At 35.6% G+C, this 23062-nt stretch overlaps 1 protein-coding gene across 12 annotated transcripts in view; it reads left to right on the top strand.

Annotated features, from left to right (window-relative positions):
* Positions 1-23062, top strand: part of OXR1 (oxidation resistance 1) — a 355200-nt gene that overhangs the window by 305819 nt on the left and 26319 nt on the right. For all 12 annotated transcript variants that reach the window (XM_071421385.1, XM_071421381.1, XM_071421378.1 and 9 more), the window contains 4 exons: positions 6974-7158; positions 10419-11203; positions 14745-14913; positions 17941-18103. In XM_071421385.1, the coding sequence (XP_071277486.1) occupies positions 6974-7158; positions 10419-11203; positions 14745-14913; positions 17941-18103 (1302 nt within the window). The remainder of the gene's footprint in view (positions 1-6973; positions 7159-10418; positions 11204-14744; positions 14914-17940; positions 18104-23062) is intronic.

Genomic DNA, 23062 nt, shown 5'->3' with positions numbered 1-23062 from the left:
TATTAATGGTCTTTGGCTTGCAGCATTACAGCCTATTTTCTGAGTGCTTCAGGGAGAATTTTGTTTGTAAAAAGTTGCATAACCCATTGCTGTGTCTGTCCATACTTGGGGAGGTGGGTGGGAGAAAAATGAATACTGACTTGCTCAGATTCGAGTGCCAGATCTTGTAAGTTTAGCATGTAATTTAGACTTTGTGCCACATATGGTAAGAATGTCCTCTTGAATGTTGTCTTGCCTCTCCTCGATACATTTCCTCATTATGCAGGATGATAAACTTGCAAAAGTTTTCTGTAGAAAGCTTAAAAGATTCATCCTTTGCCTTCTACTCTGAAAGGGATTTTTGAAGCTCATAGTTAGCCATTCTTTAGGGGTTCAGTTGTGAAGTCTGTCATCACTGTGACTGCTGCTTGTAGGCTGAAATCTAGTGAAGGCCTATTTTACAGTGTGTCTGTACAAAAGGGCTTCCATTAGGGTAAGATTGTCTCATTTCTCACTTTTTAAAACTGCTTATTCTGTATGTGGTTGGAGTTGCATTTAGTCACACTCGTGACTTTCTGGACAAGCACAGAGGAATCCTCTGAGGAGCAGGGTTTGGAACCTGGAATTCTTGCTCTGTTCATTGCACTTGCTCTGTTAGCTGGTTTTGGCTACTGATGGAGGCAGGGTGTTGAGCACAGTAAGAGGCAGGGTCATGGGAATATTCTGTACAGACAATAGATCAGTGGGACCAGTGTGCTGCAGTCCCACCTTGACTTGCTAGGTGTGCCCTGTCTTACAGCTGCACTGTTGGCTTCTACTGTAGAAAAGTGTGCTGCTCTGGGGTTTTTTTTCTTCTTTGCACTGTTCCTTGTGCCAAAAGAAAGGTACTGTAAAAATTCTGCATGATTGTAACTGAAACTAGTTAGGGAAATTTGGAATTCTTTTTTATTTTTGCTAAGTTTTACTTAACTGTTTTGAAATGTAGTAGGTAAAGGAAAGTTACTAATACCAAGGCTTGAAAAAACCCAAACCACCGACCTGGAAATGAAAGCACAGAAAACACACATTTATTGCTCATTAGGTGAAAAGGATAATGATGAGGTTCAAAACTCCTACAAGAAAGAAGACATAAAAGAAGTATTATTTTCATGATAAAAGCTTCATAAATCATAAATTACAGTTTTTATTCAACCTTGTGTGTTCAAGAATGCAATGGAATTATTTAGAGAACTTATCTTTGAACTTCTTGTTAGGACTCCTTTCAAACTTTCTTAGAACTGTTTTACTAAGCTGCTTAATCTTAATGTGTGGGCTCACTGGTGTGATAGTTTGGCTTTAAACCTCCCTTTATAATGATTGTTCAGATTTCCATCTCAGGTTTTACATGGGAGTTAGAGCTTCCCTTTCCTGAGGTGTAAGGAATTTTAACGGTAAGACTACACAACTGATTCAGAACTGAATATCTACATGTGCAGTTTAATCTACCTTCCATATGTATGTTTTTATGTATCTGGATTAGTATTTTCTAGAGCAGCTTTAAGACTCAAGGGATCTATTTTTTTAATAACCTAGAATTTCCACATGGTATTTAGTAATAGAATGGCTTAGCATTTCTCTTTGAGGATCTTAAATCAGAATTTCATCTGAACAGAATTTTACTTCACATCTTTAAAATCTATTGCATACAGGAAACTTCATTTCTACAAGTGCTATTTTGGGGAGTTTTGTTCCAGAACCAGAACTTCCTGTAACAGTATTGTGTTGAATTACTTAGTAGATGCATGTGGAGCCTAGTTTGTATTTCATTTTCATAGCCAGTATTTTTAGTATTTTTTCTCTCAACAACTACTTAGTAATTATGGTCCAAGAGAAACAAGTCATTGGTTATTTTGTGGAGGATGCCCTAAAATTGTGTTTCTCAGGGTTCTGTAGCAACAACTGAGTTGTTTATAGAAGTTCATCTTTTAAATTATTTTTTCCCAAGGACTAGAAAATGAGGAGATTAGGGCAAACATCAGTATACTGGAGTCATGTAGCAGTTGGTAGCGTGTATGACATTGTCCAGTGTTTTTGCTTGAGCTTGTGCTCTGATTTGCAGATCTCTAACAACATTGTTAGCACAAATAATTCTTGTGGCTATTTTGAAAATTTGAATTTGTAAAAAATTGAGTCAAAGAGCTCTTCTGAAATGTTAAGTGAGTATTTGATTTATTTTAAAGGGATCTGGGCTGAAGACCCAACTTAATAGCCCGCAAAGGAGAAGCTGGGGTCATCTTTTTTTAATATTGGTAGATAAGGGCTTTGCTTTTCATAAATAAGCCCCATGATATTCTTCACTTTGAAGAATATATTCACACTCAAAATATTTTCAGTAGCTTAACCAGGTCAGAGAAGGAGCTTGGGAACTTTTTCCTTGCTCCAAAGGCAAGGAACCAAGGAGATTACATATGGGGAGCAGACTAGGCTCTCATTCATCTTTGGTGTTTATAAAATGGCAGGGGAGGTTAGTTTGTTGGAAGTTACTTACCAAGAACAGCATTACAGAATCATTCAGGTTGGAAAATGCCTCTAAGGTCAAGTCCAATCTTTTCCTGATCACCATGTTGTTGATTAGACCATGGCACTAAGTGCCACATCCGGTGATTACTTGAACCTCCTGGGATGGTGACTCCACCACTTCACTGGACAGCCCATCCCAATGCTTAACGACCCTTTTTGTGAAGAAATTCCTCTTGATGCCCAGCCTAAGCCTCCTCTAGCACACCTTGAGGCCATTTCTTCTTGTCCTGTCCCTGGTTGCCTGGGAGAAGAGGCCAATGCCCACCTGGCTACAACCTCTTCTCACATAGAGAGTAATAAGGTCCCTCCTGAGCTTCCTCTTCTCCAGGCTGAACAAGCCCAGTTCCCTGTGCTACTGCTCACAGGAATTAATCTCTAGACCATTCAGCAGCTCAACTGGTGTTTTATGAACTTGCTCCAGCACCTCGATGTGCTTCCTGAATTGAGGGATCCAGAACTGAACACAGTATTTGACATGTAGCTTCCCAGTGCTGAGTACTGAGTGACACTCACTGCCCTGGTCCTGCCAGCCACACTATTGATACAGAGATACTCCAGGGCTTTTTCTGGTGTCACCTGTATTACCCATTCCTGGATGTTTTATGATATGACTGTGGCATCTGCTGCCATAGTGCACAAATATGTATGAGTAACCAGAAAAGTTGTTTTAGGGCCTTAAATGATGAGTGCATGATACTAAAATGCTCAGGAGTTCATCCTTGTGTACTCTGATACAATAGTTCTGGAGAATATGTATTTTAGGAATGCTAACATAGAAATCTGTCTGATCCTTCATTTCCAACAAGGAAATGAAGTTTCAGGTATTTCCTTTAAAGAATAGATGCAATTTTTTCTTGACTTATGCAAAGCTGTGGTGTTAGTTCTCAAATGCTGGAGTTGGTGCAGTTCCCATCTCTCAGGAAAGACTGAGCGTAATGAGCAGCTCTTAAGCAATTGGTTAAAGGCTTGTGTGCTCCCACTTGTATGTATTGTTCTGATGTTCTTTTTTCCTCCCAGAATCAACAGAACTTGGTTTCTGTCCATACTAGAAACAACATCTGTTGAGTAATAGGTTTTAAGGAAGCTTTTACTCCTGCAAACAAGGTAGTAAAGACAGAAGGTATTTTTCCTATAAGAGTCACAGAAATTGTAAGAGCAAGTGTCAGAAACATTGGCATGTCTGAAAATGAGTAACTAAAATCTGCAGCCAAACCAAATATTTCTTTATCTGCCTCTTACCTGAGCATTGCTTAGCTACCTGGGTTAACATTCAGTGATCCTTGGAGGTAATAATGAAAAGTGACAGAAATACTAATGCTAATTAGTGTATTATTAGGAACTTAATTTTTATTAATTTGGAGCAGCAGTTCTTCTCTAGAAAACTATACCAAAGTGTTCATCTAGTAACTGTGGACTGTGCCTAGTAACTTGTGAACCAGAATTGTTGCATTATGTTTTTTAGACAAATAAGGATGAAATAGGTCATGTCTTGTTAAGGTGCTATAAATCTGTTGTTTTCAAGATACCTCTGTAATCTTTCACTTCCTTATAGTAATTGCAAGTCAAGTGTTTGATCAGCCACTTTGTCAAATCCAGATAAAAGTCTGCTAGGTCTGAATTCTCAATTTCTATTGCTGTAGTAAGTTTTGCGTGGGAATACGCTTTCCAATTCATTTGCATGTTGAATATCTGCCTACCTATTGGTGTTGAGGGTTTCTTCTAAGGTCAAGATAAGCTTTTATTATTTCTAGCCGTGTCTTTGAGGCTGTAGAGGTAAGCTTTAATCCTTAATTCCATATGTGCTAAGGCCGTGTCAATGTACCAGTTTGGGATTCTTTGCCATTAGGTGGGTCATTGTCAGTCTTTTCTAGGAAGCTTCTGTTTACAATAGAAGGTCTCTTAAACTTGTTTTTCTTATATAGTGAGTAGCCTTGCACATGCACAGATTTTTGTCCTTTATGGTGATATGCTGTTTGTTTAAGATACTAACAAGCCTGGCTTGTGGGCTTTGGGAGGGGTAAGTTGGTGTTTTCTGAACTGCTAAAACTGATTCTGAAGCAAGACAACTGAAATTAGTGGTTGATGTGTAACTGGTTCTTTATACATGTTATTCTGATGATGTGACTCTAATATCCAGATAAGCTATGTCAAACATATGAAGCTTTTTTTCTTTAATCAATTTTTGGCCTATGCTTTCAGCTGAGGCAGCCTTATCTGTGCTCTTGAAAGCAAGTTATAAAGCATTGGAGTTTGTTGACACAAATGATATCTTAGTTGTGACAGCACATCCCTTGACAGAAAAATATCATCTCTTTATTGCCTCAAAGGCTTTAGCACATCCTGTGCACTTAATTTATCAAGGAAGGTTCATGAGATAGCGGACAAATGAAGACACTATTATTCTGGAAATGAAGAGCTCTCTAATGAGTTCAATTACTGGTTTTTTTTCTACTGAGTAATACCTAATTGTGGAAGTTGAACACTTAAATCCTTTAGATAGAGCAGTCATACAACCTTATCATTTTCTCTTCAGCCTGGCTGTTTTGAAGATCCACATGCAGTATTTGGGCAGTGAAAGAACAGAATAGGATATTTTGGTTAGAAGTGACCTACAATGATCATCTAATCCAACTGCGAGCAACACTATGACAATTTCTGGGTCAGATCTAAAGAGTATTAATAAAATTTGATTTTTATGACCATTAATTAAAGAGCTAAGATGTAGAAAAGCTGTTGCTTTTTTGTTTTAATTATGCACTGAATTTACAGAAGTTATATTCGTTTAAAGAGAAGCAGTCATTCTTCTGAGTAGACTCATTGACTTCTGCAGTTTTGTTAAATTTGTTTTCTAGACTACAATAGATATAACAAAATGTAGACTTCTCTTGACAGTTGTCCTCTTGGAGGACAACCTTGAAAGTCTATTTCCATGATACAGGTCTAGGAAAGAAATGGCCATAAACGCCTTCTTTCAGAAATGGCCATAAACACTTTTCCAAACACCTTGGAATTATGTATATGTCTTCTGCTGACTTCAAAGTCTTCAGCATATGTGTTGTACTCTAAAAGATGTATATGAAATCTGATTAAGCACTGAACAACTAAAAGACTCAAGCACAGATGATTGGGCTGCTTTTGAGACATGTCTTCATTTTTCCATACTAGAAATAGCATTGGTCATTGTCGAGACTTTAATAACACTTTTGCTTTGGTTGGGTTTTTTTTTATAACTTGCACTTTTCTTTTTACTGGTTGGTATCTTTGTTTTCCTACTGTGAAGGTCATCAACCATCACCTGGGAACAAAATTTCTCAAGTTCAGAAGAACTGTATCTGTGTTTGTGCTGTGCTAATGTCTTCTCAAAACAAAATTGAAAACAGTCTCCTCCAATACACACCCTTTATAATAGTTATGAATGTTTTATCAGTAAGGTAAATATTTAATTCCTTCAACAGCACGTGAACTGAGTTCTTGAATGAAAATTTGGAATGTCTGACAAGATTTGTAAAGTCTTTAGGAGTCAAGATCTGTAACTGAAGTATTCCTGTCACTCTACTTAAAGCTAGGTTTACTTCTGTTCATGGTTTTAGCTCAAACTCCACTGTTTCAACAGTTAAATGAATTTCTGTAGCAGGCAAATGCTGTTTGCATGTGTTTCTAACTTTTTTTGTTCAAAGAGAGTTGAACATATTGTAAATTAACTTTGTTTTTATACTTGTATTGTATAAGAACCCTACAATTCATAGTATTAATATAAACCTCAAAGTTTTTCATAGTTAAATTTTAAACTCTACTTGCATTCGTGTACTCTGCAGTAGTATCATTGTGATTAAAACCATCCAAAATTTCGTCTTTGATAATCTTGAGTCTTTTTTATTCTAGTTTCATTCTGTAAATGTGTTTCTCCAATCATTCACCGTGTCCATTAAGTTAGAAGGATTTGTATCACCCTCTCTGTTACTTTTGTGTAAAATAAATTAAGATACATGATAGGTTTTTAAGGTCTCTCTAAATAAATACTAGAAAATGAGACAGAAGAGTTAACAGTCAAGTTTTAGACAAAAATTGCTTTCAAACCGACCAGTTAAGCCCTGTGGTTATCTGGGAAAGATGTTTCCTTATCTCAGAGGGGCTGTTTAGTGTGTTCTTCAGTGTGTAAGGTTTCTCTTATGTTACTAAAACCAGTTATTGATTAGTTGTGAGGAATAAAACTGTTTTATTTTGGGAAAGCAAGTGGTATTAATTTGCTTCCCCAGAAAAAGTTACAGTTTCTTGTGTTTAACAGTGACTTAGTAACATAACAGGTTGCTTAAAAATAAATTAAAAATGGCTTTATTAAAAAAAAAATAGAAAACACCTTTTTCCTACTGAAAAATGAAGAATAAGCTGGAATTTGAAGGAGAAAAATTACCACTTCTTTTCCCTCTCATTTTAGGGTACGGTCAATGGTGTGCTGCTAGTGACGCCAAATAATATAATGTTTGATCCTCATAAAATGGATCCTCTGGTCCAAGAGAATGGCTGTGAAGAATATGGCATCATGTGTCCAATGGAAGAAGTGATGTCAGCTGCTCTGTATAAGGAAATTGTGGACAGCAAAATTAAGGAGTCATTAAGCATGTAAGATAGAACAGTATTTGTAAAGCTTTGAGTGAATCTGAACTGTAGCCACATTGTTGACCATACAAAACTAGCAAACCAGCATTTTCCTTCTTTTTCTTGTTAGGAAAGGATATCAAAGATTGGCTTGGAAAGATCCTATAGAAACTTTGCTTTACCTTTAGTTCTCACATGCTATATATGATGCACGATAAATCTTCTTCTATACACATGGAGTCTAATTTCCTCCAGTAGTCTCTTATAAAGATCTACGATACCACATCATTTCTTCTGCCCCTTCCCCACTATGGAAACAGTAGTCGATGTTGTTTGGTTCTTCAATAATTCAAGAACTGGTATTCACAATAAGAAAGGGCAGCTTTGACAATTTTAGGTACAAATTTTCATTGTTTAGCATTTTTCACTTGCTTCTCAATCTTGTTGCTCTGACAAATGATTTAAACTAATTTTCTAAGATTTGTATATATTATCCTGGGCCTAGGAGTATATTTTTTTCCCTTTATGGCTAGGGGAGGGACTGCATATTCACCTTAGGTGTAGTCTTTTTTTGGAGTAAACAGTGAATTTGGATTGGTGTGTCTAAGCACTGGTGTTTAGTGCAGCAGGCATTTAAAATCAAATTTGAAGAGCATTACAAGAAATCTTTGTTCCATTCTCTCTGGTTTTATATGGCGAGCTTTTATATTATCATCAGAAAAAGATAAATTCTGTCTTGAAATCCAAAAAGGATTAAAAAAAAAAAATCACACCCCCTTTACCTATCACAGCCCATAAAACACAAACAGTTGCAGACTGCCTCAATTACCTAGCTGTAGGGAAGTGGCCTTCTTTTACCGGGAGAGTGTAAAGCTGTTTGCTTGATATGTAATGCTATACCCTACTTAAAATAGTTGCATTTTTTAAGATACTCTTAAAAATATCCTCTTACAGTTCATATAGGTAGTACCCTAGCATATCTTTCTTGATAATCTTAACTGTATGGACACTCAGAAGTGATAACTTGCCTCATACCATTTATGAGCTCAGTTTTGGCATAAACCTGGGAATGAACGGGTATCTTGGTATGGTCTTGTTTGCTGCCCAATGTTATGTGTCTGTTGAAAGGGCAACTGAAATACATGTTGCTACAGTAGTACTTTTGGGGCTTTTGATGTAGAACAATGATGCCTTCAGCATAATTTTTTTCCAGAAGTTTATTTTCCAGACTGAGTTTTAAAAAGTAGGTCACAGTTCCTATTTCAATTGATAGACACTGGAAAGAATTAGAGAGCTCTATGCTTGAGTCATGTTATTGTAGTTGCAAAACAAGTATTTTTCTAAAATGTTTAGTTTGTTAATGACTTAATGATGCTATTGATTTTTGTGCTCTTGTAGCACATGCATTTTCTCTTTTGTTTATAATATGAATGCATGTGGAATGAAAACATGTCTGCTAATAAAAGGTCATATTCTGCATTCAGAGGCCTGTATGCCCAATTTGATTTATCTTTCTTGTCAGCTGTATCAACTAGTGGGTGGAACACTAGCTGCTAGCATTTTCTTCAGTCCCTGCACTTTTGTGCCTTAGCTAAATATGAGGCATATTTGTAAATTTGGGGGAAAACAAAAATCTTTTAAGTCTAAACAGAAGTCCTAACATCTTCAGCTAGCTCTGACAAGACCCATGTGTCTTCAGGTATTTGACACTTAAATCATGTTTTCTCACTGTTTTTTTTTTTCCTACATATTCTGCTGTTGTAGTTAACCTCCTTCCACTCTCACAATTTTTCCAACTGTCAAACCTGCTTAAAACTTGGGAAAGCAATCTTATTTTCAGTATTCAGATTGTTGATATGGAAAATGGTCATAAGCCCAATGGATGCTTTGGTTCTTAGAACTAAAATTTCATGTTGTATGGTTTCTATATATAAGCCACAATCTGCTAAAACTGGACAAAAACATCTGACTGTATGTTTTACGGATTTCATGAACCTTACATTGTGCTTCTATAAGAGCACCTATAATGAGCATAATCCTGCAAATTTAAAGAAATGGCCTAGTCTAATAGGTAATGAATTCTAAAGCTGAATCCACATGCTTTGTAAACAAAATCATTCAGTCAGCTAAAGCTTACTGCAAGTTTCATGTTGATGCTTAGATAAGATGGTGCATGTGCTTTGCAAACATCCTGAACTTTAGCAGCATCTCAGTAATATGATATAAGTGAATGTGAAGTTTTGTGAGACTGTGGCGTGAATTTATTGTCCTTCAAAACAGAGAATAATATACAAGCTTCTTAAAAGCATTTAGTACTAGGTAATGGAAGAGCTGGTAGGCTTCTGATAGCAAAGAATTTGACATTGAGAGCTCTAGTCATGAGTAAGTTTAAATATGAGAATTTTTTGTGATGGCTGTGTACTGCCCGGGTTTTTTGACAACAGAGAAAAGCTTGAGTTCTGTAGGTTTACTTGAGCGTGTTCATAGTACCTTTCTAGTCTTCCTCTTCTAAAAGTCATAGAATTTCTAGTTAGTTTATTTTGAAAGGCAGGTTTAAGCAAGATTATTTCCTCTGGGTAAAATAAATTTTTATGCTTGCTTTTTTTACACTATTTATCAGCATCTTCAGTTTTATCAAGTAGTTTGGGGTTTATTTTGCCAAACAGTGGTATCCTCAAAGTTGCTAAATCCTGCTAAAGACACTAAACACTGTTTCAGGTATTTTCTATGGGCAGAATAGTGAGATATACTTTGATGGTTCCCACTGTTCTGCCTTTACTGGCTTAGATATCTGAGGTTAGACCAGATGATTTCTGCCATTCATGTCTTACCTGTGAGCTAGGCATCAGCTTCCTTGTAGGGTGGGACATATCTGTACTGTTGTACAATTGTACTGACTGCTTGGGGAGACAAAACCTAAAAAACTGTGGATGATTTTCACCTTTAGAGATTATGGCTGTGTGTAGCTTTTTGTTGGTTTTACTTTGGTTTATATTTTATTTTTACACTTCAAGTGCATCTCACAATCTTGTTAGTTTTATAGGAGAGTTTCTTGTGAAAGTAATGTCATGAACTTGGGAAGTCCCTGCTTTGTTGTGCTGGCAAAAGGTCAGCCACGTTTACCATTATGGTATCACATTTTATATTTGTTTATTACTAATGCTCTGGATTAAGTTGGTTTTTAGGGTGTTTGTTTGTTTTAAGAGCTTGAACAAAACAGTGAAGAAAAGAGCTTGATACTTTGAAGGTACCTGTTATAACAACATTCTTATTTTGCTCAACAGAGATGTAGAGCAGCTGTCAGTAAGGGAACTTGGCCATTCCAAGAAAGCTGCGAAGAGCAATACAGATGACACGGATTCCAGGGTTCGGGACACGGGCAACGACAGTGCTAGTACTGCCCCAAGAAGCACAGAGGAGTCTCTTTCAGAAGATGTATTCACAGAATCAGAACTCTCTCCAATACGGGAGGAACTTGTTTCCTCAGATGAGCTTCGACAAGATAAATCTTCTGGAGCATCGTCGGAATCTGTCCAAACAATAAACCAGACTAGTGCTGAATGTTTAACAGTCATTTCAGACTCCAGTGAAGCTGCCAGTGACTTAAAGCCCAGTGCCGAAATGGTTGTAGGTGTTAAACAGTTTGGTACCCACTTAAGTTCAGAAAGTGCTAAAATGTCTGTAAAGGGGGGACAAGAATCTGGTGAAAACACTGCAGATGTCCTCCAGCAGTCTTTGCAAAGATCACAGGGTAGTGAGGAGCACAGCAAGGAGACAGAAGTGGGCAAGGATCAGGGTTCCTCACTAGGAAAAAAAACAGATAATGAGATGGAAGAGGAATGTCCGGGTTGTGAAGATACCACAGACTCTCAAAAGAAGGAGACACCTAGCAAAGGAAAAGTAGTGGGAGAGCAAAGTCAAGACTCAGAGGCAGAAGTAGAAGAACTCCGCAAGCTCTGGAAGACCCACACTATGCAACAAACAAAACAACAAAGAGAAAACATGCACCAGGATTCACAAAAAGAGATCAGTCAGAAAGCTGTATCTGCAGGAGATGGGCGGTTAGAAGGTGAGTCTGTGGGTATTTATGGGTACAGTATTAACCTTCATATTTAAAATGTATCACCCTCCAATTTAATGGAAATTTTGAATTTTTTTTCATTTTGTACGCCATATTTCTCCATGTGCTGGTTATGTTTCTCGTTGACTTGAAGATACTCCAAAGTTAAACTTTACATAAACTTTTGGAGAAAATATTTGGTGCTTTCAGAATGCTGTTTCACTTGCATCTTGTCTTACTTTGATGATGACTAGAACAAGGTTAAGCATCCAAAAAGCCTGATTAAGGAAAAGTAAGAGCTAGATATTAGGAAGCTAGTGCTGTAGATACAGTGAACAGCTAGGTTTTATTTCTTGAGTACATTAATTCTTATGCAAAGATTAAGGTCCTGGGATTATTGGTTGGAAGTTACACTTAAAGGCTGTTCAAGTTTTTATCATACACAAATATGCTGTGCCTTTACACAACTTAAATCTGCTTTCCAAAAAATTCACAAGTTACTTTCTGATGTCTTCCCATCTTACTAATAGAGATAACTGAACTATTTGTTTTAATTGTGCAATATCTGGGGGACTAGAAAAGACTCTATTAGTGTGTGACAGGCATTAAAGATAAGTGAAGTGTTGAAGGTTAAATTCATTATGTTAATTATTAAAGTTGAAATTATATTGAATAGAAGTACCTTCTTTGGTTAACAGAAGTTTTTCTACGCTTCAAAATCTTATATAATGGGTTTTGCATGTTGGGGTTTTTTGAGGGTTTTTTTTGGTTGGTTGGGTTGGGGTTTTTTTCTTCTTTTAAGGAAGTAATCTGAATTTTGAAATTTGAAGCAGATGAATACTTCTGTGATAAATTTGGCTTTTATGCCCTAAATATTTTATGCCCCCTAATATTCTAATTCTTCTGGCTACTTTCTAATATACTTACTAATACTACTTTCTAATACCTCTGGTGGATGTCAGCTAGCAGTAGTTGCTGGTTGTAACTTTAAAAAAAATCAGGTACTAAGTGTTCTTTGGCACAATTGCTGCTTTTCTTCCAGATGAATATTTCTAATTCAGTAGCATTAAATGCTTTAGTTTTGGTTTTTTGTAAGATTGTATCATTGACTGGCTGCAGGTTGTTCGTCTGTTATGTGATCTGTATATTTGCAGAGTAAATATATATATAACCAAAAAAGTGTCTGCATACAGTCCTACAGAAGAGTGCTGGCTGGAAACCTTATGTACACATAGTACTGCTGCCTCACTCAAAGTTGATGGGGTAAAGTACAAAGGAAAAAACACAAAAAGCACAAGATGCCTTTTGGAGATTTGTAACAATTCAGTCCAACTTCAGTAGGACTTATTACATCTCTTATTCTTGCATGTTATATTAGCAGAATGCAAATAAATGAATATATTATGAAGTAATATTTCTCAATCTAGATAGATTTGGTGAAGCTTCTACAGGCATGATGAAACAGAACCAAGGTGAAAACGTAGATCTGCTTTATAACTCTTGAAAAACTTCAAAATGAATATGACATCTATTAACAGCAGGTCACTAAAAACACCAGGTCATTTAAAATTTGAAATATAGTAAACACTTTCAAGTAGCCTTTCTCAAAATAAAATGCTGAAGTAGTCATACTATGAGTTTTGGATCAATAACTTACCTAGACAGTCTTTTTGTCCCTTTCATATAGCAGGAACTTAGTTGAATTTTTTCTCTTTTGTGGCAGTTTTGAGAATTTAGGTTTTGAGAACTATTGTTTTTTGAACTTTAAGAGGTCAGATGTTTGAGTTTGGAATTAATGATCTGAATGTTTGTTCTGAATGTTGAGGTCATGCAATGCAAGTAGACACTTATGAGTAGACACATCAAGTTTAGAATAACTAAAAAGGTCTTACTTGTATCTGCTTTTTTTATTGCCCAAGCTTCTATTTTTACAGACACCTTTGTTAACCACTGGACTGAAATAAAGCTAGGTGTGGTTGATATTTTGGAGAAATTGTAACAATCTCTAATTTTGTGTGTGTAAAAACAAGGTAAAATATAATCAATGATAACATGACAAAATATTTACAGCTTAGCTGAATATTGGCAGACATTGAAAGGAAAGACAAGAAGAATGAGACCCAGTAGCCATTGCTGAATTTTTTTCTCATTAATTCTGTATCAAATATACAAGAAGGTACTGGAGAACTCACTTAAGAAAGCATCTGAAATAGTAATTTTGAGACTTAGGGCAGAGCTAAATTGTTTGGTTTTACTTTATCTGATAGCTGGAACCAAAATCCCACTTCTCTGAGCTCAGGGAAGTCCTAATCTGCTGCCTCTGAAGGACCAAAATCAAAAATGCCAAATCATTGAAGAGTATTTATCTAACACTGGCACAGAGTTTGCATACCAGTCCTATGAAACAGGCTTTTTTGTTTATTTTTGTTTCTTTTTGTGTTTTTTTTCAATCTGTCAATTTACCTTTGAGCTTACACATTAATAAAATACTTCCAAATAATGCATGTTTATATGGCTAATTTACTATACTATATGCTGCAGGTGTAATTCTAAAATGTTGACTGAAACTTAGGAGTCACACATTTAAATAGTTACGAGAAAAAAAATAGTCTTTTGTGGAACAGTGCTGTTCTAAACTTAATGGTAAAAATCTTATTGAGAAAATGCTTATAGAGCAAGAAGGTGATGTTTTCTGTGCTTAGTGGTAAAGAAAAGACGTGTCCTGGGAAACTGAAACTTATCTGTATGTACATATAATACCAGAGCTAGGATAAACCCTTTATTGTCATAACTGATCCTAATAACTCTTAAAATTACATTTTCCTTTCTTGCTATAAAAAAAGTTTCTTGTGGCTGGAGGATTTGGCAAGGCAAATCATCTAGTAAAGAAAAAGTTTAAGAAGGCTTCTTACTTTACCTTGTGCTGACTTGACAATTCAGACCTTGAGGGTAGTCATATAATTCTATTAGTTCAATTAAATATACCACCAGAGAGAAAAATCCTGTACTGCAAAATCCAGTATACTTCATCCTGAGGTGGTGTTCATACCATTGAGGTGTTTGATATAGCTAAAAAATTAAAATTCATCTTAATCCGGTATCAGTAGGGCCAGAAGGTTTTCCCTTGTAAATGATAAATAACTAACATCTCTGACACATGTGAATCAAGCCAAAATACATATTTAACACAGTGTCTTTTTCATGTATGTGGGATACTGTTTAATAGTGGGAGGGTGGTGATTCAGTGTTGAGAGTATGCATCAAGACTACTTTGAGTACTTCCAAGCATGGATGAAGTGCTGTAACAATGTGATCTGTAGTTGGAAGCAGAAATGAATCTTAGAATTTAGTATGTTGTGCTCTGAAATTACTTCCACTGTTGTGATATTCATAACAAAAAGGGGCAGGTTATTATTACTACTTATCCCATCTCCCATTACTTACTTACATAAATGTCCTATATCCCTCAATTGTCTATTATAAAATAAATTAATGATTTTGTTAAGCTCTTTAGTACCTTGTGGACAGCTTACTTTGTCTTTATTATTAGGTTCTTCTGTTATGAAAGAAAAAAGACGACATCGATCTCACAAGTTTCTGTGTCTCAGGGTTGGAAAACCCATGAGAAAAACATTCGTTTCTCAAGCAAGTGCAACAATGCAACAGTATGCACAAAGGGACAAAAAACATGAGTACTGGTTTGCTGTTCCACAAGAAAGGTAAGACAGAGGCAAACTGTAAAAAATCAGCAATTGCCAGTAGGTGTTTGAGCTTTTCATTTTTTCTGCACCATTCAAAATTTTGCAGCCACTGTGTCTCTAAGTAATCACAAAAAAAGGTGAATGTCTGAAGATGTTGTTGATTGGCTTGTATTGTATTTGCCATTGGAGTACCTCATTACCTTAGAGACATTTTACTGATTTACTTGAGTTACTTGTGAGTTTGGCAAGTAGTTTCTTACTATACTATTTAGGCTCTTGTTTGTAGCAAGTAAATAACAAAAGAAAGAGTCGAGTGGTGTCTGGTGGAGGAAGTAAATTCTGCAGCAAAATTTTTGTTTTTATCTGTGCTACCCATTATTTGGAAACTTTCTGAAAATCCTCTCTGAGTTCAGAAGAGCTAGGTGGGGTTCTTTTGTCTTATCTTTGTATATGGAAGGTAAAACCTTTCCATGAGCCACCTTAAGTATGTCTACTGGAAAAATACCTGAATTTGTTGAACTCATTCAAAGACATGACATTGTTCATGCTCACTCACTGGTACAGCCTTGTATTCTGAGATGATCTTTACTGCTAGGAAACTGTGACTTCTTTTCAGCCCGAAATTGGTTTTTAAGGGTGTTACATCCTTGTCAAAGAGTGAGGAGAAAAGAAAAAAACAAAAAAATCTTAGTTATCATCTGGTGTAAATACCTACCCACAATGATCAAGTCACTTTTCCGTCTTTTCTTTTGAGCTGAATGGCATAGAATGTCCAGTTGGGGCACTGCAGTTGAGGACAGATATGGATTAATTGGAGAGAGTCCAGAGGAAAACAGCAAGACTATTTAATGCCTAGAAAGTGTAACATATAAAGAAAATTAGAAGTAAGTGGGGTTCTTTAATCTAAAGGAGAAGAGGTTGATTACAGAAATAAAATTATTTTATACTGAAATTGGCTTATACTTATCCAACAAGGAGAATTGAGTCCATGGTAGTGATTTTACTGACCAGCTTTTAAACACCACCTCTGCTACCTCCTAAGTGCTAAAGAGGATGCAAAGTTTTGAGTCAAAGGTCTGTCCCACTAATTCTGCTGCTGTTAATCCTGTCTGGGCCAGGAGTTGGCTTGTGGTTATAGTTAACTCAAATCTGCTTGTTCTAGAAGTATTGTATTTAATTTGAAATCAGATGTTTCATATATGGCAATGGTGTCTAGATTAGTGATTAAAATGATCACTGTCTCTTTGGTTCATTTTCTAATGTATCAAGTACTTACCTTCAGCATAAAGCACAATTGATCACATATTTTGGACGAAAGGTTTCTTATTTTTTCAGTCTGTACTGACTTCCTTGGAAATTATTTTCATCTGTGAAGGGTCTCTCTCTTTCAATCTCTCTCTCTCTCTCTAACTGAATGGGGTAGTTTACTATGAGTATCAGTTCTTTTTTTCATTCAGTGTGTGTCCTATGTTTTTTGTAAAGAAAAAGCTATGTTCTCATAGTGGGGAGTTCATTTTCTTAATTTGGTGTTAACCTTGCTGAGTGCTAGTCTGCATAGATGAAAGTACTTAGTGCCAATCCAGTTGTCTGTGTCACTGAGTGGTACAAAAGAGAGAAAAGCATTATTTCAGTGTTCATACTCTTAAAGGAGCAAGTCTGGGATGGAGAGTCTTATAGTACCTTAAGCATCAAGTTTCATGTCCTTTTTCTAACTGCTATAATTATACATAACTCAAAGTTCTTGAAGAGCTAAAATCAGAACTTAAAAAAAACTTTCATACTTGCATGACAAAAAATTGATGCCTCATTCAGTCCATGAGGAGTCTGCAGCCTCTTGCTTTGGACTTCTGTGATAGAATTTACCTAAACTTATGCTTCCAGAATGTTTTATTCTTTGCTACTGCCAGAGAAAGATTTGCCTCCCCTTTTTTTTTTCCTCCCCTTTTATTGTTGTTCTTCAGGAGCCTCGATCTTAACAAGGGTGATTCTGGATAACTGACCCTGTTCAGTTACTACATACCTGTGTGCAGAAATTTTTTGGGCAGTGGTACATGAGAAATATAACTGCAGTTTTGAGAAACTTTGAAGTTCTGTATCTCTTGCTGTTCTTCAAGTGTTCAGTTTTTCAAAGATTATTAAGGAAGGGAGAAGAAAAGGCTCAAATATTATTCTTCATGCTAATACAATACCCAGATATAGCATATGTCTCTGGAGAAAGACATAAGGAATATTCAAAGTCTTGCAACCAAAGCCATGAAGCTCTAGCTCTTACTCTCTTTTCCATGATCAAGAGATACTAGTGGATGCATTGCAAGTCCTTTTCCTGAGTACTCTGTCTGTGCACCTGCAGCTAATACAGAACAGACTGACATCTGTTAGGATTACAAAAAATTTCCTCCTGTGAATTTGGGTGACTTTGCTCTTCTAACTGGAGAACAGTGTAATTTGTGGCACATAACTTAAAATGAGGTAACTTTGAATCTTCGTACTTACTATAGTTAGAGTAGCCTGTAGTTCATGATTTTATGATTCATATATACACCTGCATGCTTTCAGCAGTCTTCCCCCACATCTATAGTACTTTCCACAATTTGTATAATTCTGATTATGTCTTGGAAGTGGTCAGTTGTTCTTCAGGCATAGGGAAAACAAACATGCAGACGTCTTTTAAATTCTAATTTTGTTTGGCTTTATGTAACTCTTTCTAAATAAGATTAAAAAAGTCTTTGTGTTTTATTTTGGGAGCTATTTCAGTTTTAAGCAGAGGTATCCAATGGGGCAGAAGTGGTTGAAGGATCATACTTATATATGAAATCACAGCTAATCCATTGCCAACTTGCTTCCTGGTTTTTTCTCCAGAGACATCTTCATATATTTAAAAACTAAAAACAAACCTAAAGAACTAGCTAGGTTTTTTTCAAATTTGTCTCTAATATCTAGTAAAATATTAAATAGTATTTTTATTTTAACTTTAAATACTTAATATTATTAAACATCACAAATTTACCTTATTTTTTTTTCTGTGTCATAACTTGACTTTTCTAGGACAGATCACTTGTATGTCTTCTTTATCCAGTGGAGTCCAGAAATATATGCAGAAGACACTGGGGAGTCTCTTCGGGAACCTGGATTTATAGTGGTAAAAAAGAAGGATGAGCCTAAAACTAGTGAAGAATCGAGTACTGAAGATGCTGCTAAAGAGTGGGAGGTAAGGAAGAGCAGTATCAGAGATTTTATTTTTTTTTTGATACACACATTAGAATATATTAAAATATTATTAAATATTTTCCAGGAGGAAAAAAAAAAACACCTTATTAGTCTGATGATCATGATCATGGCTGTTCAGTTTATGCCATCCTAATGCTTTACTCTAACATCAGATCAGGGCAACATTTCACAATTCCAAATCATTTTTTTGTGGTGGAGCAAGTTGTAACTTAAAACTCCTAGGGAAAGGAATGTGAGTACAGCAACAAAGTTAGAATTTTGGTGAAGCAGACTTAATGTTCAGTCTCATAAACTGACAGTTTTCTGATATTTATTATTCCTCTATTTAGAGTGTCCAGTGTTTATTGGTAAGACTCTAAAAAAGGGATGGGACAGCAAAAGAGGAAAAGAACAGCTATTAATGACAAGTCTTTTAAATAATTTAGTAATTAATTTTTCAGTTGTGAATTATTCATGCATTATAATGCTGTTGACTGTATTTTAGAAATATGTTGTAATTGGAACTATTTCTTTTTTTTTCTTAATAATAAGCACATTTCTCTCATGTGAATCTGTGTCCACTGTGTTTCTATGGACACATCTTTACACGTCTACGTGGTTTTGTTTTGTAGTGTACATACAGTTAAAGCACTTCCAGTCTTGTACATTCAAATGTTGGTCAAAAGTTTGATGATTCTTGTCATATATATATTGTAGAAGTATCCCATCTGCACTGTTTGAGTCTTGGGACAGCAATTGCAATCTCTGACTGTAAGATTTCTTTTGTTTTTCTTCCCCCTACCCTGCAGTGGAACATGTTGAAATTAAGGAAGTCTACACTATTTTATGTAGAGCATAAAAGAAATTTGAAAGAACTGCAATAGTCTAACTACAGGTCGTAGCTTAGCTCCAAAACTTAGAACCATAGAACTCTGGATTCAGAGTTGAAATGTAGCTAGTTGAAGAATTAGGCCATAGTTGCAAAACATTCCCTGCAACTTGGTGATTTTGGGTGGAGCATTTTTGCTTTGAGACATTGAAATTAGTATCATAAAAACATGTCTTTTTAACTTTCATATTTTCAGCATATGTATTGCTTGAGTTTTTACCAGCGATGTATTTTGGTGTTAACTCTTGCTCAAAGCCTTTATAAATATTTGGAGTTTTAAAATTTGGCCTTTTGGAACATGGGTATCAGTGAATAGTGATCTATGTTACGGTTTAAAGCACAGTATATCTCTCCTTTACTGAGCTCTTCAGTAATTTGACATCTTAATATAACTACAGAATAATTTCCACAAAATAGAGTGAAAATGTTTTTTTCATGGTGGAATGTGTTAGGTTTTAGAAACTATTTCTGAAAGTAGTTGAGGCAATACATTTTGTGCAAGTATTAAAATCTGTAAGTTATTTCTCACAGAATGAGGCAAGATATTAAGCCTGTATTTAGGTCTTCTCTGGAAACAGTCATAGAAAACATTTCAAAAATATTGTAATTTCTTTGTGTTAAGTGACATTGTCAAGCTTGGTTCTCTTAATATTATCAAATAATAATTTTCTGAATTTCTATGCTAATGTGATTAGTGAGATGGATAACTTTATAAAAAATGTTATGCAAGTACAAGAAATATGCTAGTGTGGTCTTCTGTGCATTTTAATTTGTTTAACGTGCCTTCCTATGACTGACTTTTAGCACAAATCTGAAAGCTCTTAAAAACTTCTAATCAGAAATGTTTGACAGTACCGGATGGTTTGAGCTGTCCTTACATAAAACTGCATTTTAGTGGCTTTTAACATGTATGCTAGAAAATATGAGTAAATATGGGGAATTGTAGCCACTGTTGTCATACCCATTATTTCCACTGAATTCCAGTCATTATTTTCAATCAATGTACTTCCTTCCTTCAATGCAGCAAGCTTTTCTTCTGTCAGTTTTTGCTCCAGGTTCAATCTAAAATAGCAGGTGTACAGTATAATTGAAGCCTTTTTCTGGGTATTTGGCTGAAAAACAGGCTGCCTTTTTCAGATCACAAGGATAGGAGAGCTCTGGGTGGAAGGGAAGTGGAAATGCATGACAAAGTACTGTTCATCTAGCAAAGGATGAAGGTAGTGGAGTACCTTTCTTTTCCAAAATGTGTTCTTCCTGCTTTCATTGTACAGTATCTTAAAACTAGAAGGACAGGGAAGAGGATTAATGGGTAACCCAGGTGGTGCTCTGAAACAGCTTTTGTTTCTTTGCAAGTTCTTTTAATACATTCAAGTGCAGTTTTTTATTAATAGACCTTGAGAAACTCTATGCTTGTTTAGTGGAAAAGAAGTTATGGGAAGAAGTAATAAACAAAGGCAAAGATCAGTAAATGAAATAAGTAGTAGGTGTTGATTTATTAAGTTAATCAATGAATAGGACTGAATGCTTATTCAAACTTCAGTTTTTGCCTGCTTACTTCTACCTTGATCAAATACTGCATTGTACATAGTGTCAGGGAAAATTCCAGCACTTCCTTTAACTTTCTCTTTTTGTGTTGTAGCCTTGATAGAAAATTGACTTACTAGAAATAACTATGAATCTACTGCTGTCTCATGTTAGCATCAGTAAAGGTGACCAAATCACAGAGTCTGAAACAATCTGTCTGAGGCACCTTGCAGTTGCTATCGCTGATGTTGTTACTCGGTATTTGTCTTCCTGCCTGTGTCATTAGCAAAGCCTTATAAAAAGGATACTTTTTCACTTAAGATCAGCCCTTACTAAAGACTTGTCTCTGGTACCCACTAGAAATGAATAGGCAATAACTTTATTTAATATACTATCTAAGAAATGAAAGTGATGCTAAATTCTCAGTTGTGTTATTCCCATCCATTTTTCTTGAATATCTCTTTTGTACTTAAATGAATGGGCTTACACCAAGAAAGAGGGTGTTTTGACTTGTCTGGGGTTGTTGGTTTTTTTTTTGTTTTGGTGCTTGGTTTTTTTACCATCTGTACTGAGCTATAAGGTATATTTATCTTGGTATTCTTTTTTTACTTGGTGTGTCTAAGTTCAAGTGCTAATGGCTTTCTATATCTGTTAGCACAAATGATGAATACTGTTATGTGCTAATAAACAAACTCGTTCTCCTAAGCATATTCTGTACTTGCATCTAAACATGGCAAGACTTGACAGCAAGCTGACTCCTTCTGTTGTGCAGTGTCTCAGAAACAATTTTCATTGGTATTTATGCTCTAATCTTGTTTCTTTTTTAAGTTCAAGTAGTGTATATAGTAGGTTCCTATTTAAACCTGAAATCTGTTAAGGAAACACTTGAATTGCTCTGTATTACAGTAATTCCTGTTTAAAACATTGATTCTTCCTTTCCCTTCCCTGTCACTTGATCTCATTGCCATTATTCAAGACTGAATTTTACTTTGTGTCCATGTAAATATAAATACTCATTCTCAAGGTATTCAAAAACAGGAAATTTCTTGTCTTACGACCCGCAAACTGGTCTTAAAGTAGTTGGAAGCTCATCAGTTTGATTTTTTTATTAACTCTGTTAATTGTGGAGAAAATACAAATAATTTGATTTTAAACTGTCTAGAAGTTTATTTCCAAAATGATGCTTGAGTTGATAGAAACTTGCAAATATTTTTTCCTAGACATGGTAGGTCATGTTCTGGACTTGCATTTCATAGTAATTACCTTTGTTTTTGCCTATTGAATGTCTGTAGAAAACATGAATACAATGCTTCCTGAAAGCATTGTCACTCACTTGTCCAACTGAATTTCAGTTAGAACTTAAGATGTGGTTTGAAAATGCTTGCTGCATCAAGCCTTTAGTTGCAATTGAGGTTCTGTCTTCTTGAAATGGTATTTGACTTGGACACTCAGCCATCCAACATTACTGAAGTTGTATCTTCTGGAGTGTCTCAGAATTCTATTTCTGTATATTTATGGAAATGTGAAGGTCACAAACAATGATTGTCTCTTGGTTAGATAAGCACCTATATCCAATATCCCAGTCTTGAAACCTTTCTCAGATGTTAAGTTCTTTATTGGATCTGGACTGGAACCTACAATGTTCTTCTATATTAAAGTGGATATTGCAGTTTTAGAATCACTGCTATCTTAGTTTTTTGTATTCTTAATCATGTTTCTTCTGTAAATTTGCTTCCATTCTTTGCTGTATACTTCAGTGCTTGGATGCTGGTGCAACATCTGCTTGTTGTGTCTTGCATTTTAAAATGTGATATGAACTTAATGCTGTATGACAAGCTCGATAGTACTGGATGATCAGAGAGAAGAGGAAGCCTGAAACTTGTAGGCTTCTTGAATGAAACATTGCACAGGATCTGTAAAGATGAACCATGCTAAGTCTTCAGAAGAAGAATATTTTTTCCAATATGTTTCTGGAAAGGCTGTCTCTTTGTGATAACGAATTGGATATACAAGCTAGGTGGTTATTTGGTTTTTACATCATGTATTGTCAGTTAAGAAATTGGATGTGTCACTATGCATGTGTTGCTGTGCATTAACACAGAATTTCTAATAGGCTTTGCTCTTTTACTGGAGAATGAGTCTCTTCAATTCTAGCAGTCATGTGCTATAGTAGAAATGTTTCTGTTAATTTGTGGTGGTTGGAGAAAAGGACTCTGGTGTCTATTTGCATAATCCAATGCTCTTTGCAGAGATTGGTAACTTTCATTCTTTGCAATTTCATTATTTTTGCAATTAACTTGAATGATATTGTACTGTCTCTAACCTTCATGCATCAGGGTATTTCTTGTTTTGCTGTATTTATTGTCACCACTTAATCTATTTCAAATTATTTATAACTTGTAAGTGGAAAATCAGAGGTTTTGATGATTTGGAGCTGTCCTGTAGTTGGAGTCATGAATGTGCAGTTGGCTAATTGATGGCTATTTCTTGTATCTAATAGAGGAAGATATTTGGGATGGTCCCTCTACTAAGAGTTAAAGCAGAGCC

This window comes from Agelaius tricolor, unplaced genomic scaffold (assembly GCF_023055355.1).
Source record: "Agelaius tricolor isolate 1412-34295 unplaced genomic scaffold, bAgeTri1.0.p SCAF_2, whole genome shotgun sequence".
NCBI classification, from domain to species: domain Eukaryota; kingdom Metazoa; phylum Chordata; class Aves; order Passeriformes; family Icteridae; genus Agelaius; species Agelaius tricolor.
This window is presented reverse-complemented; position numbering and strand designations above follow the sequence as displayed.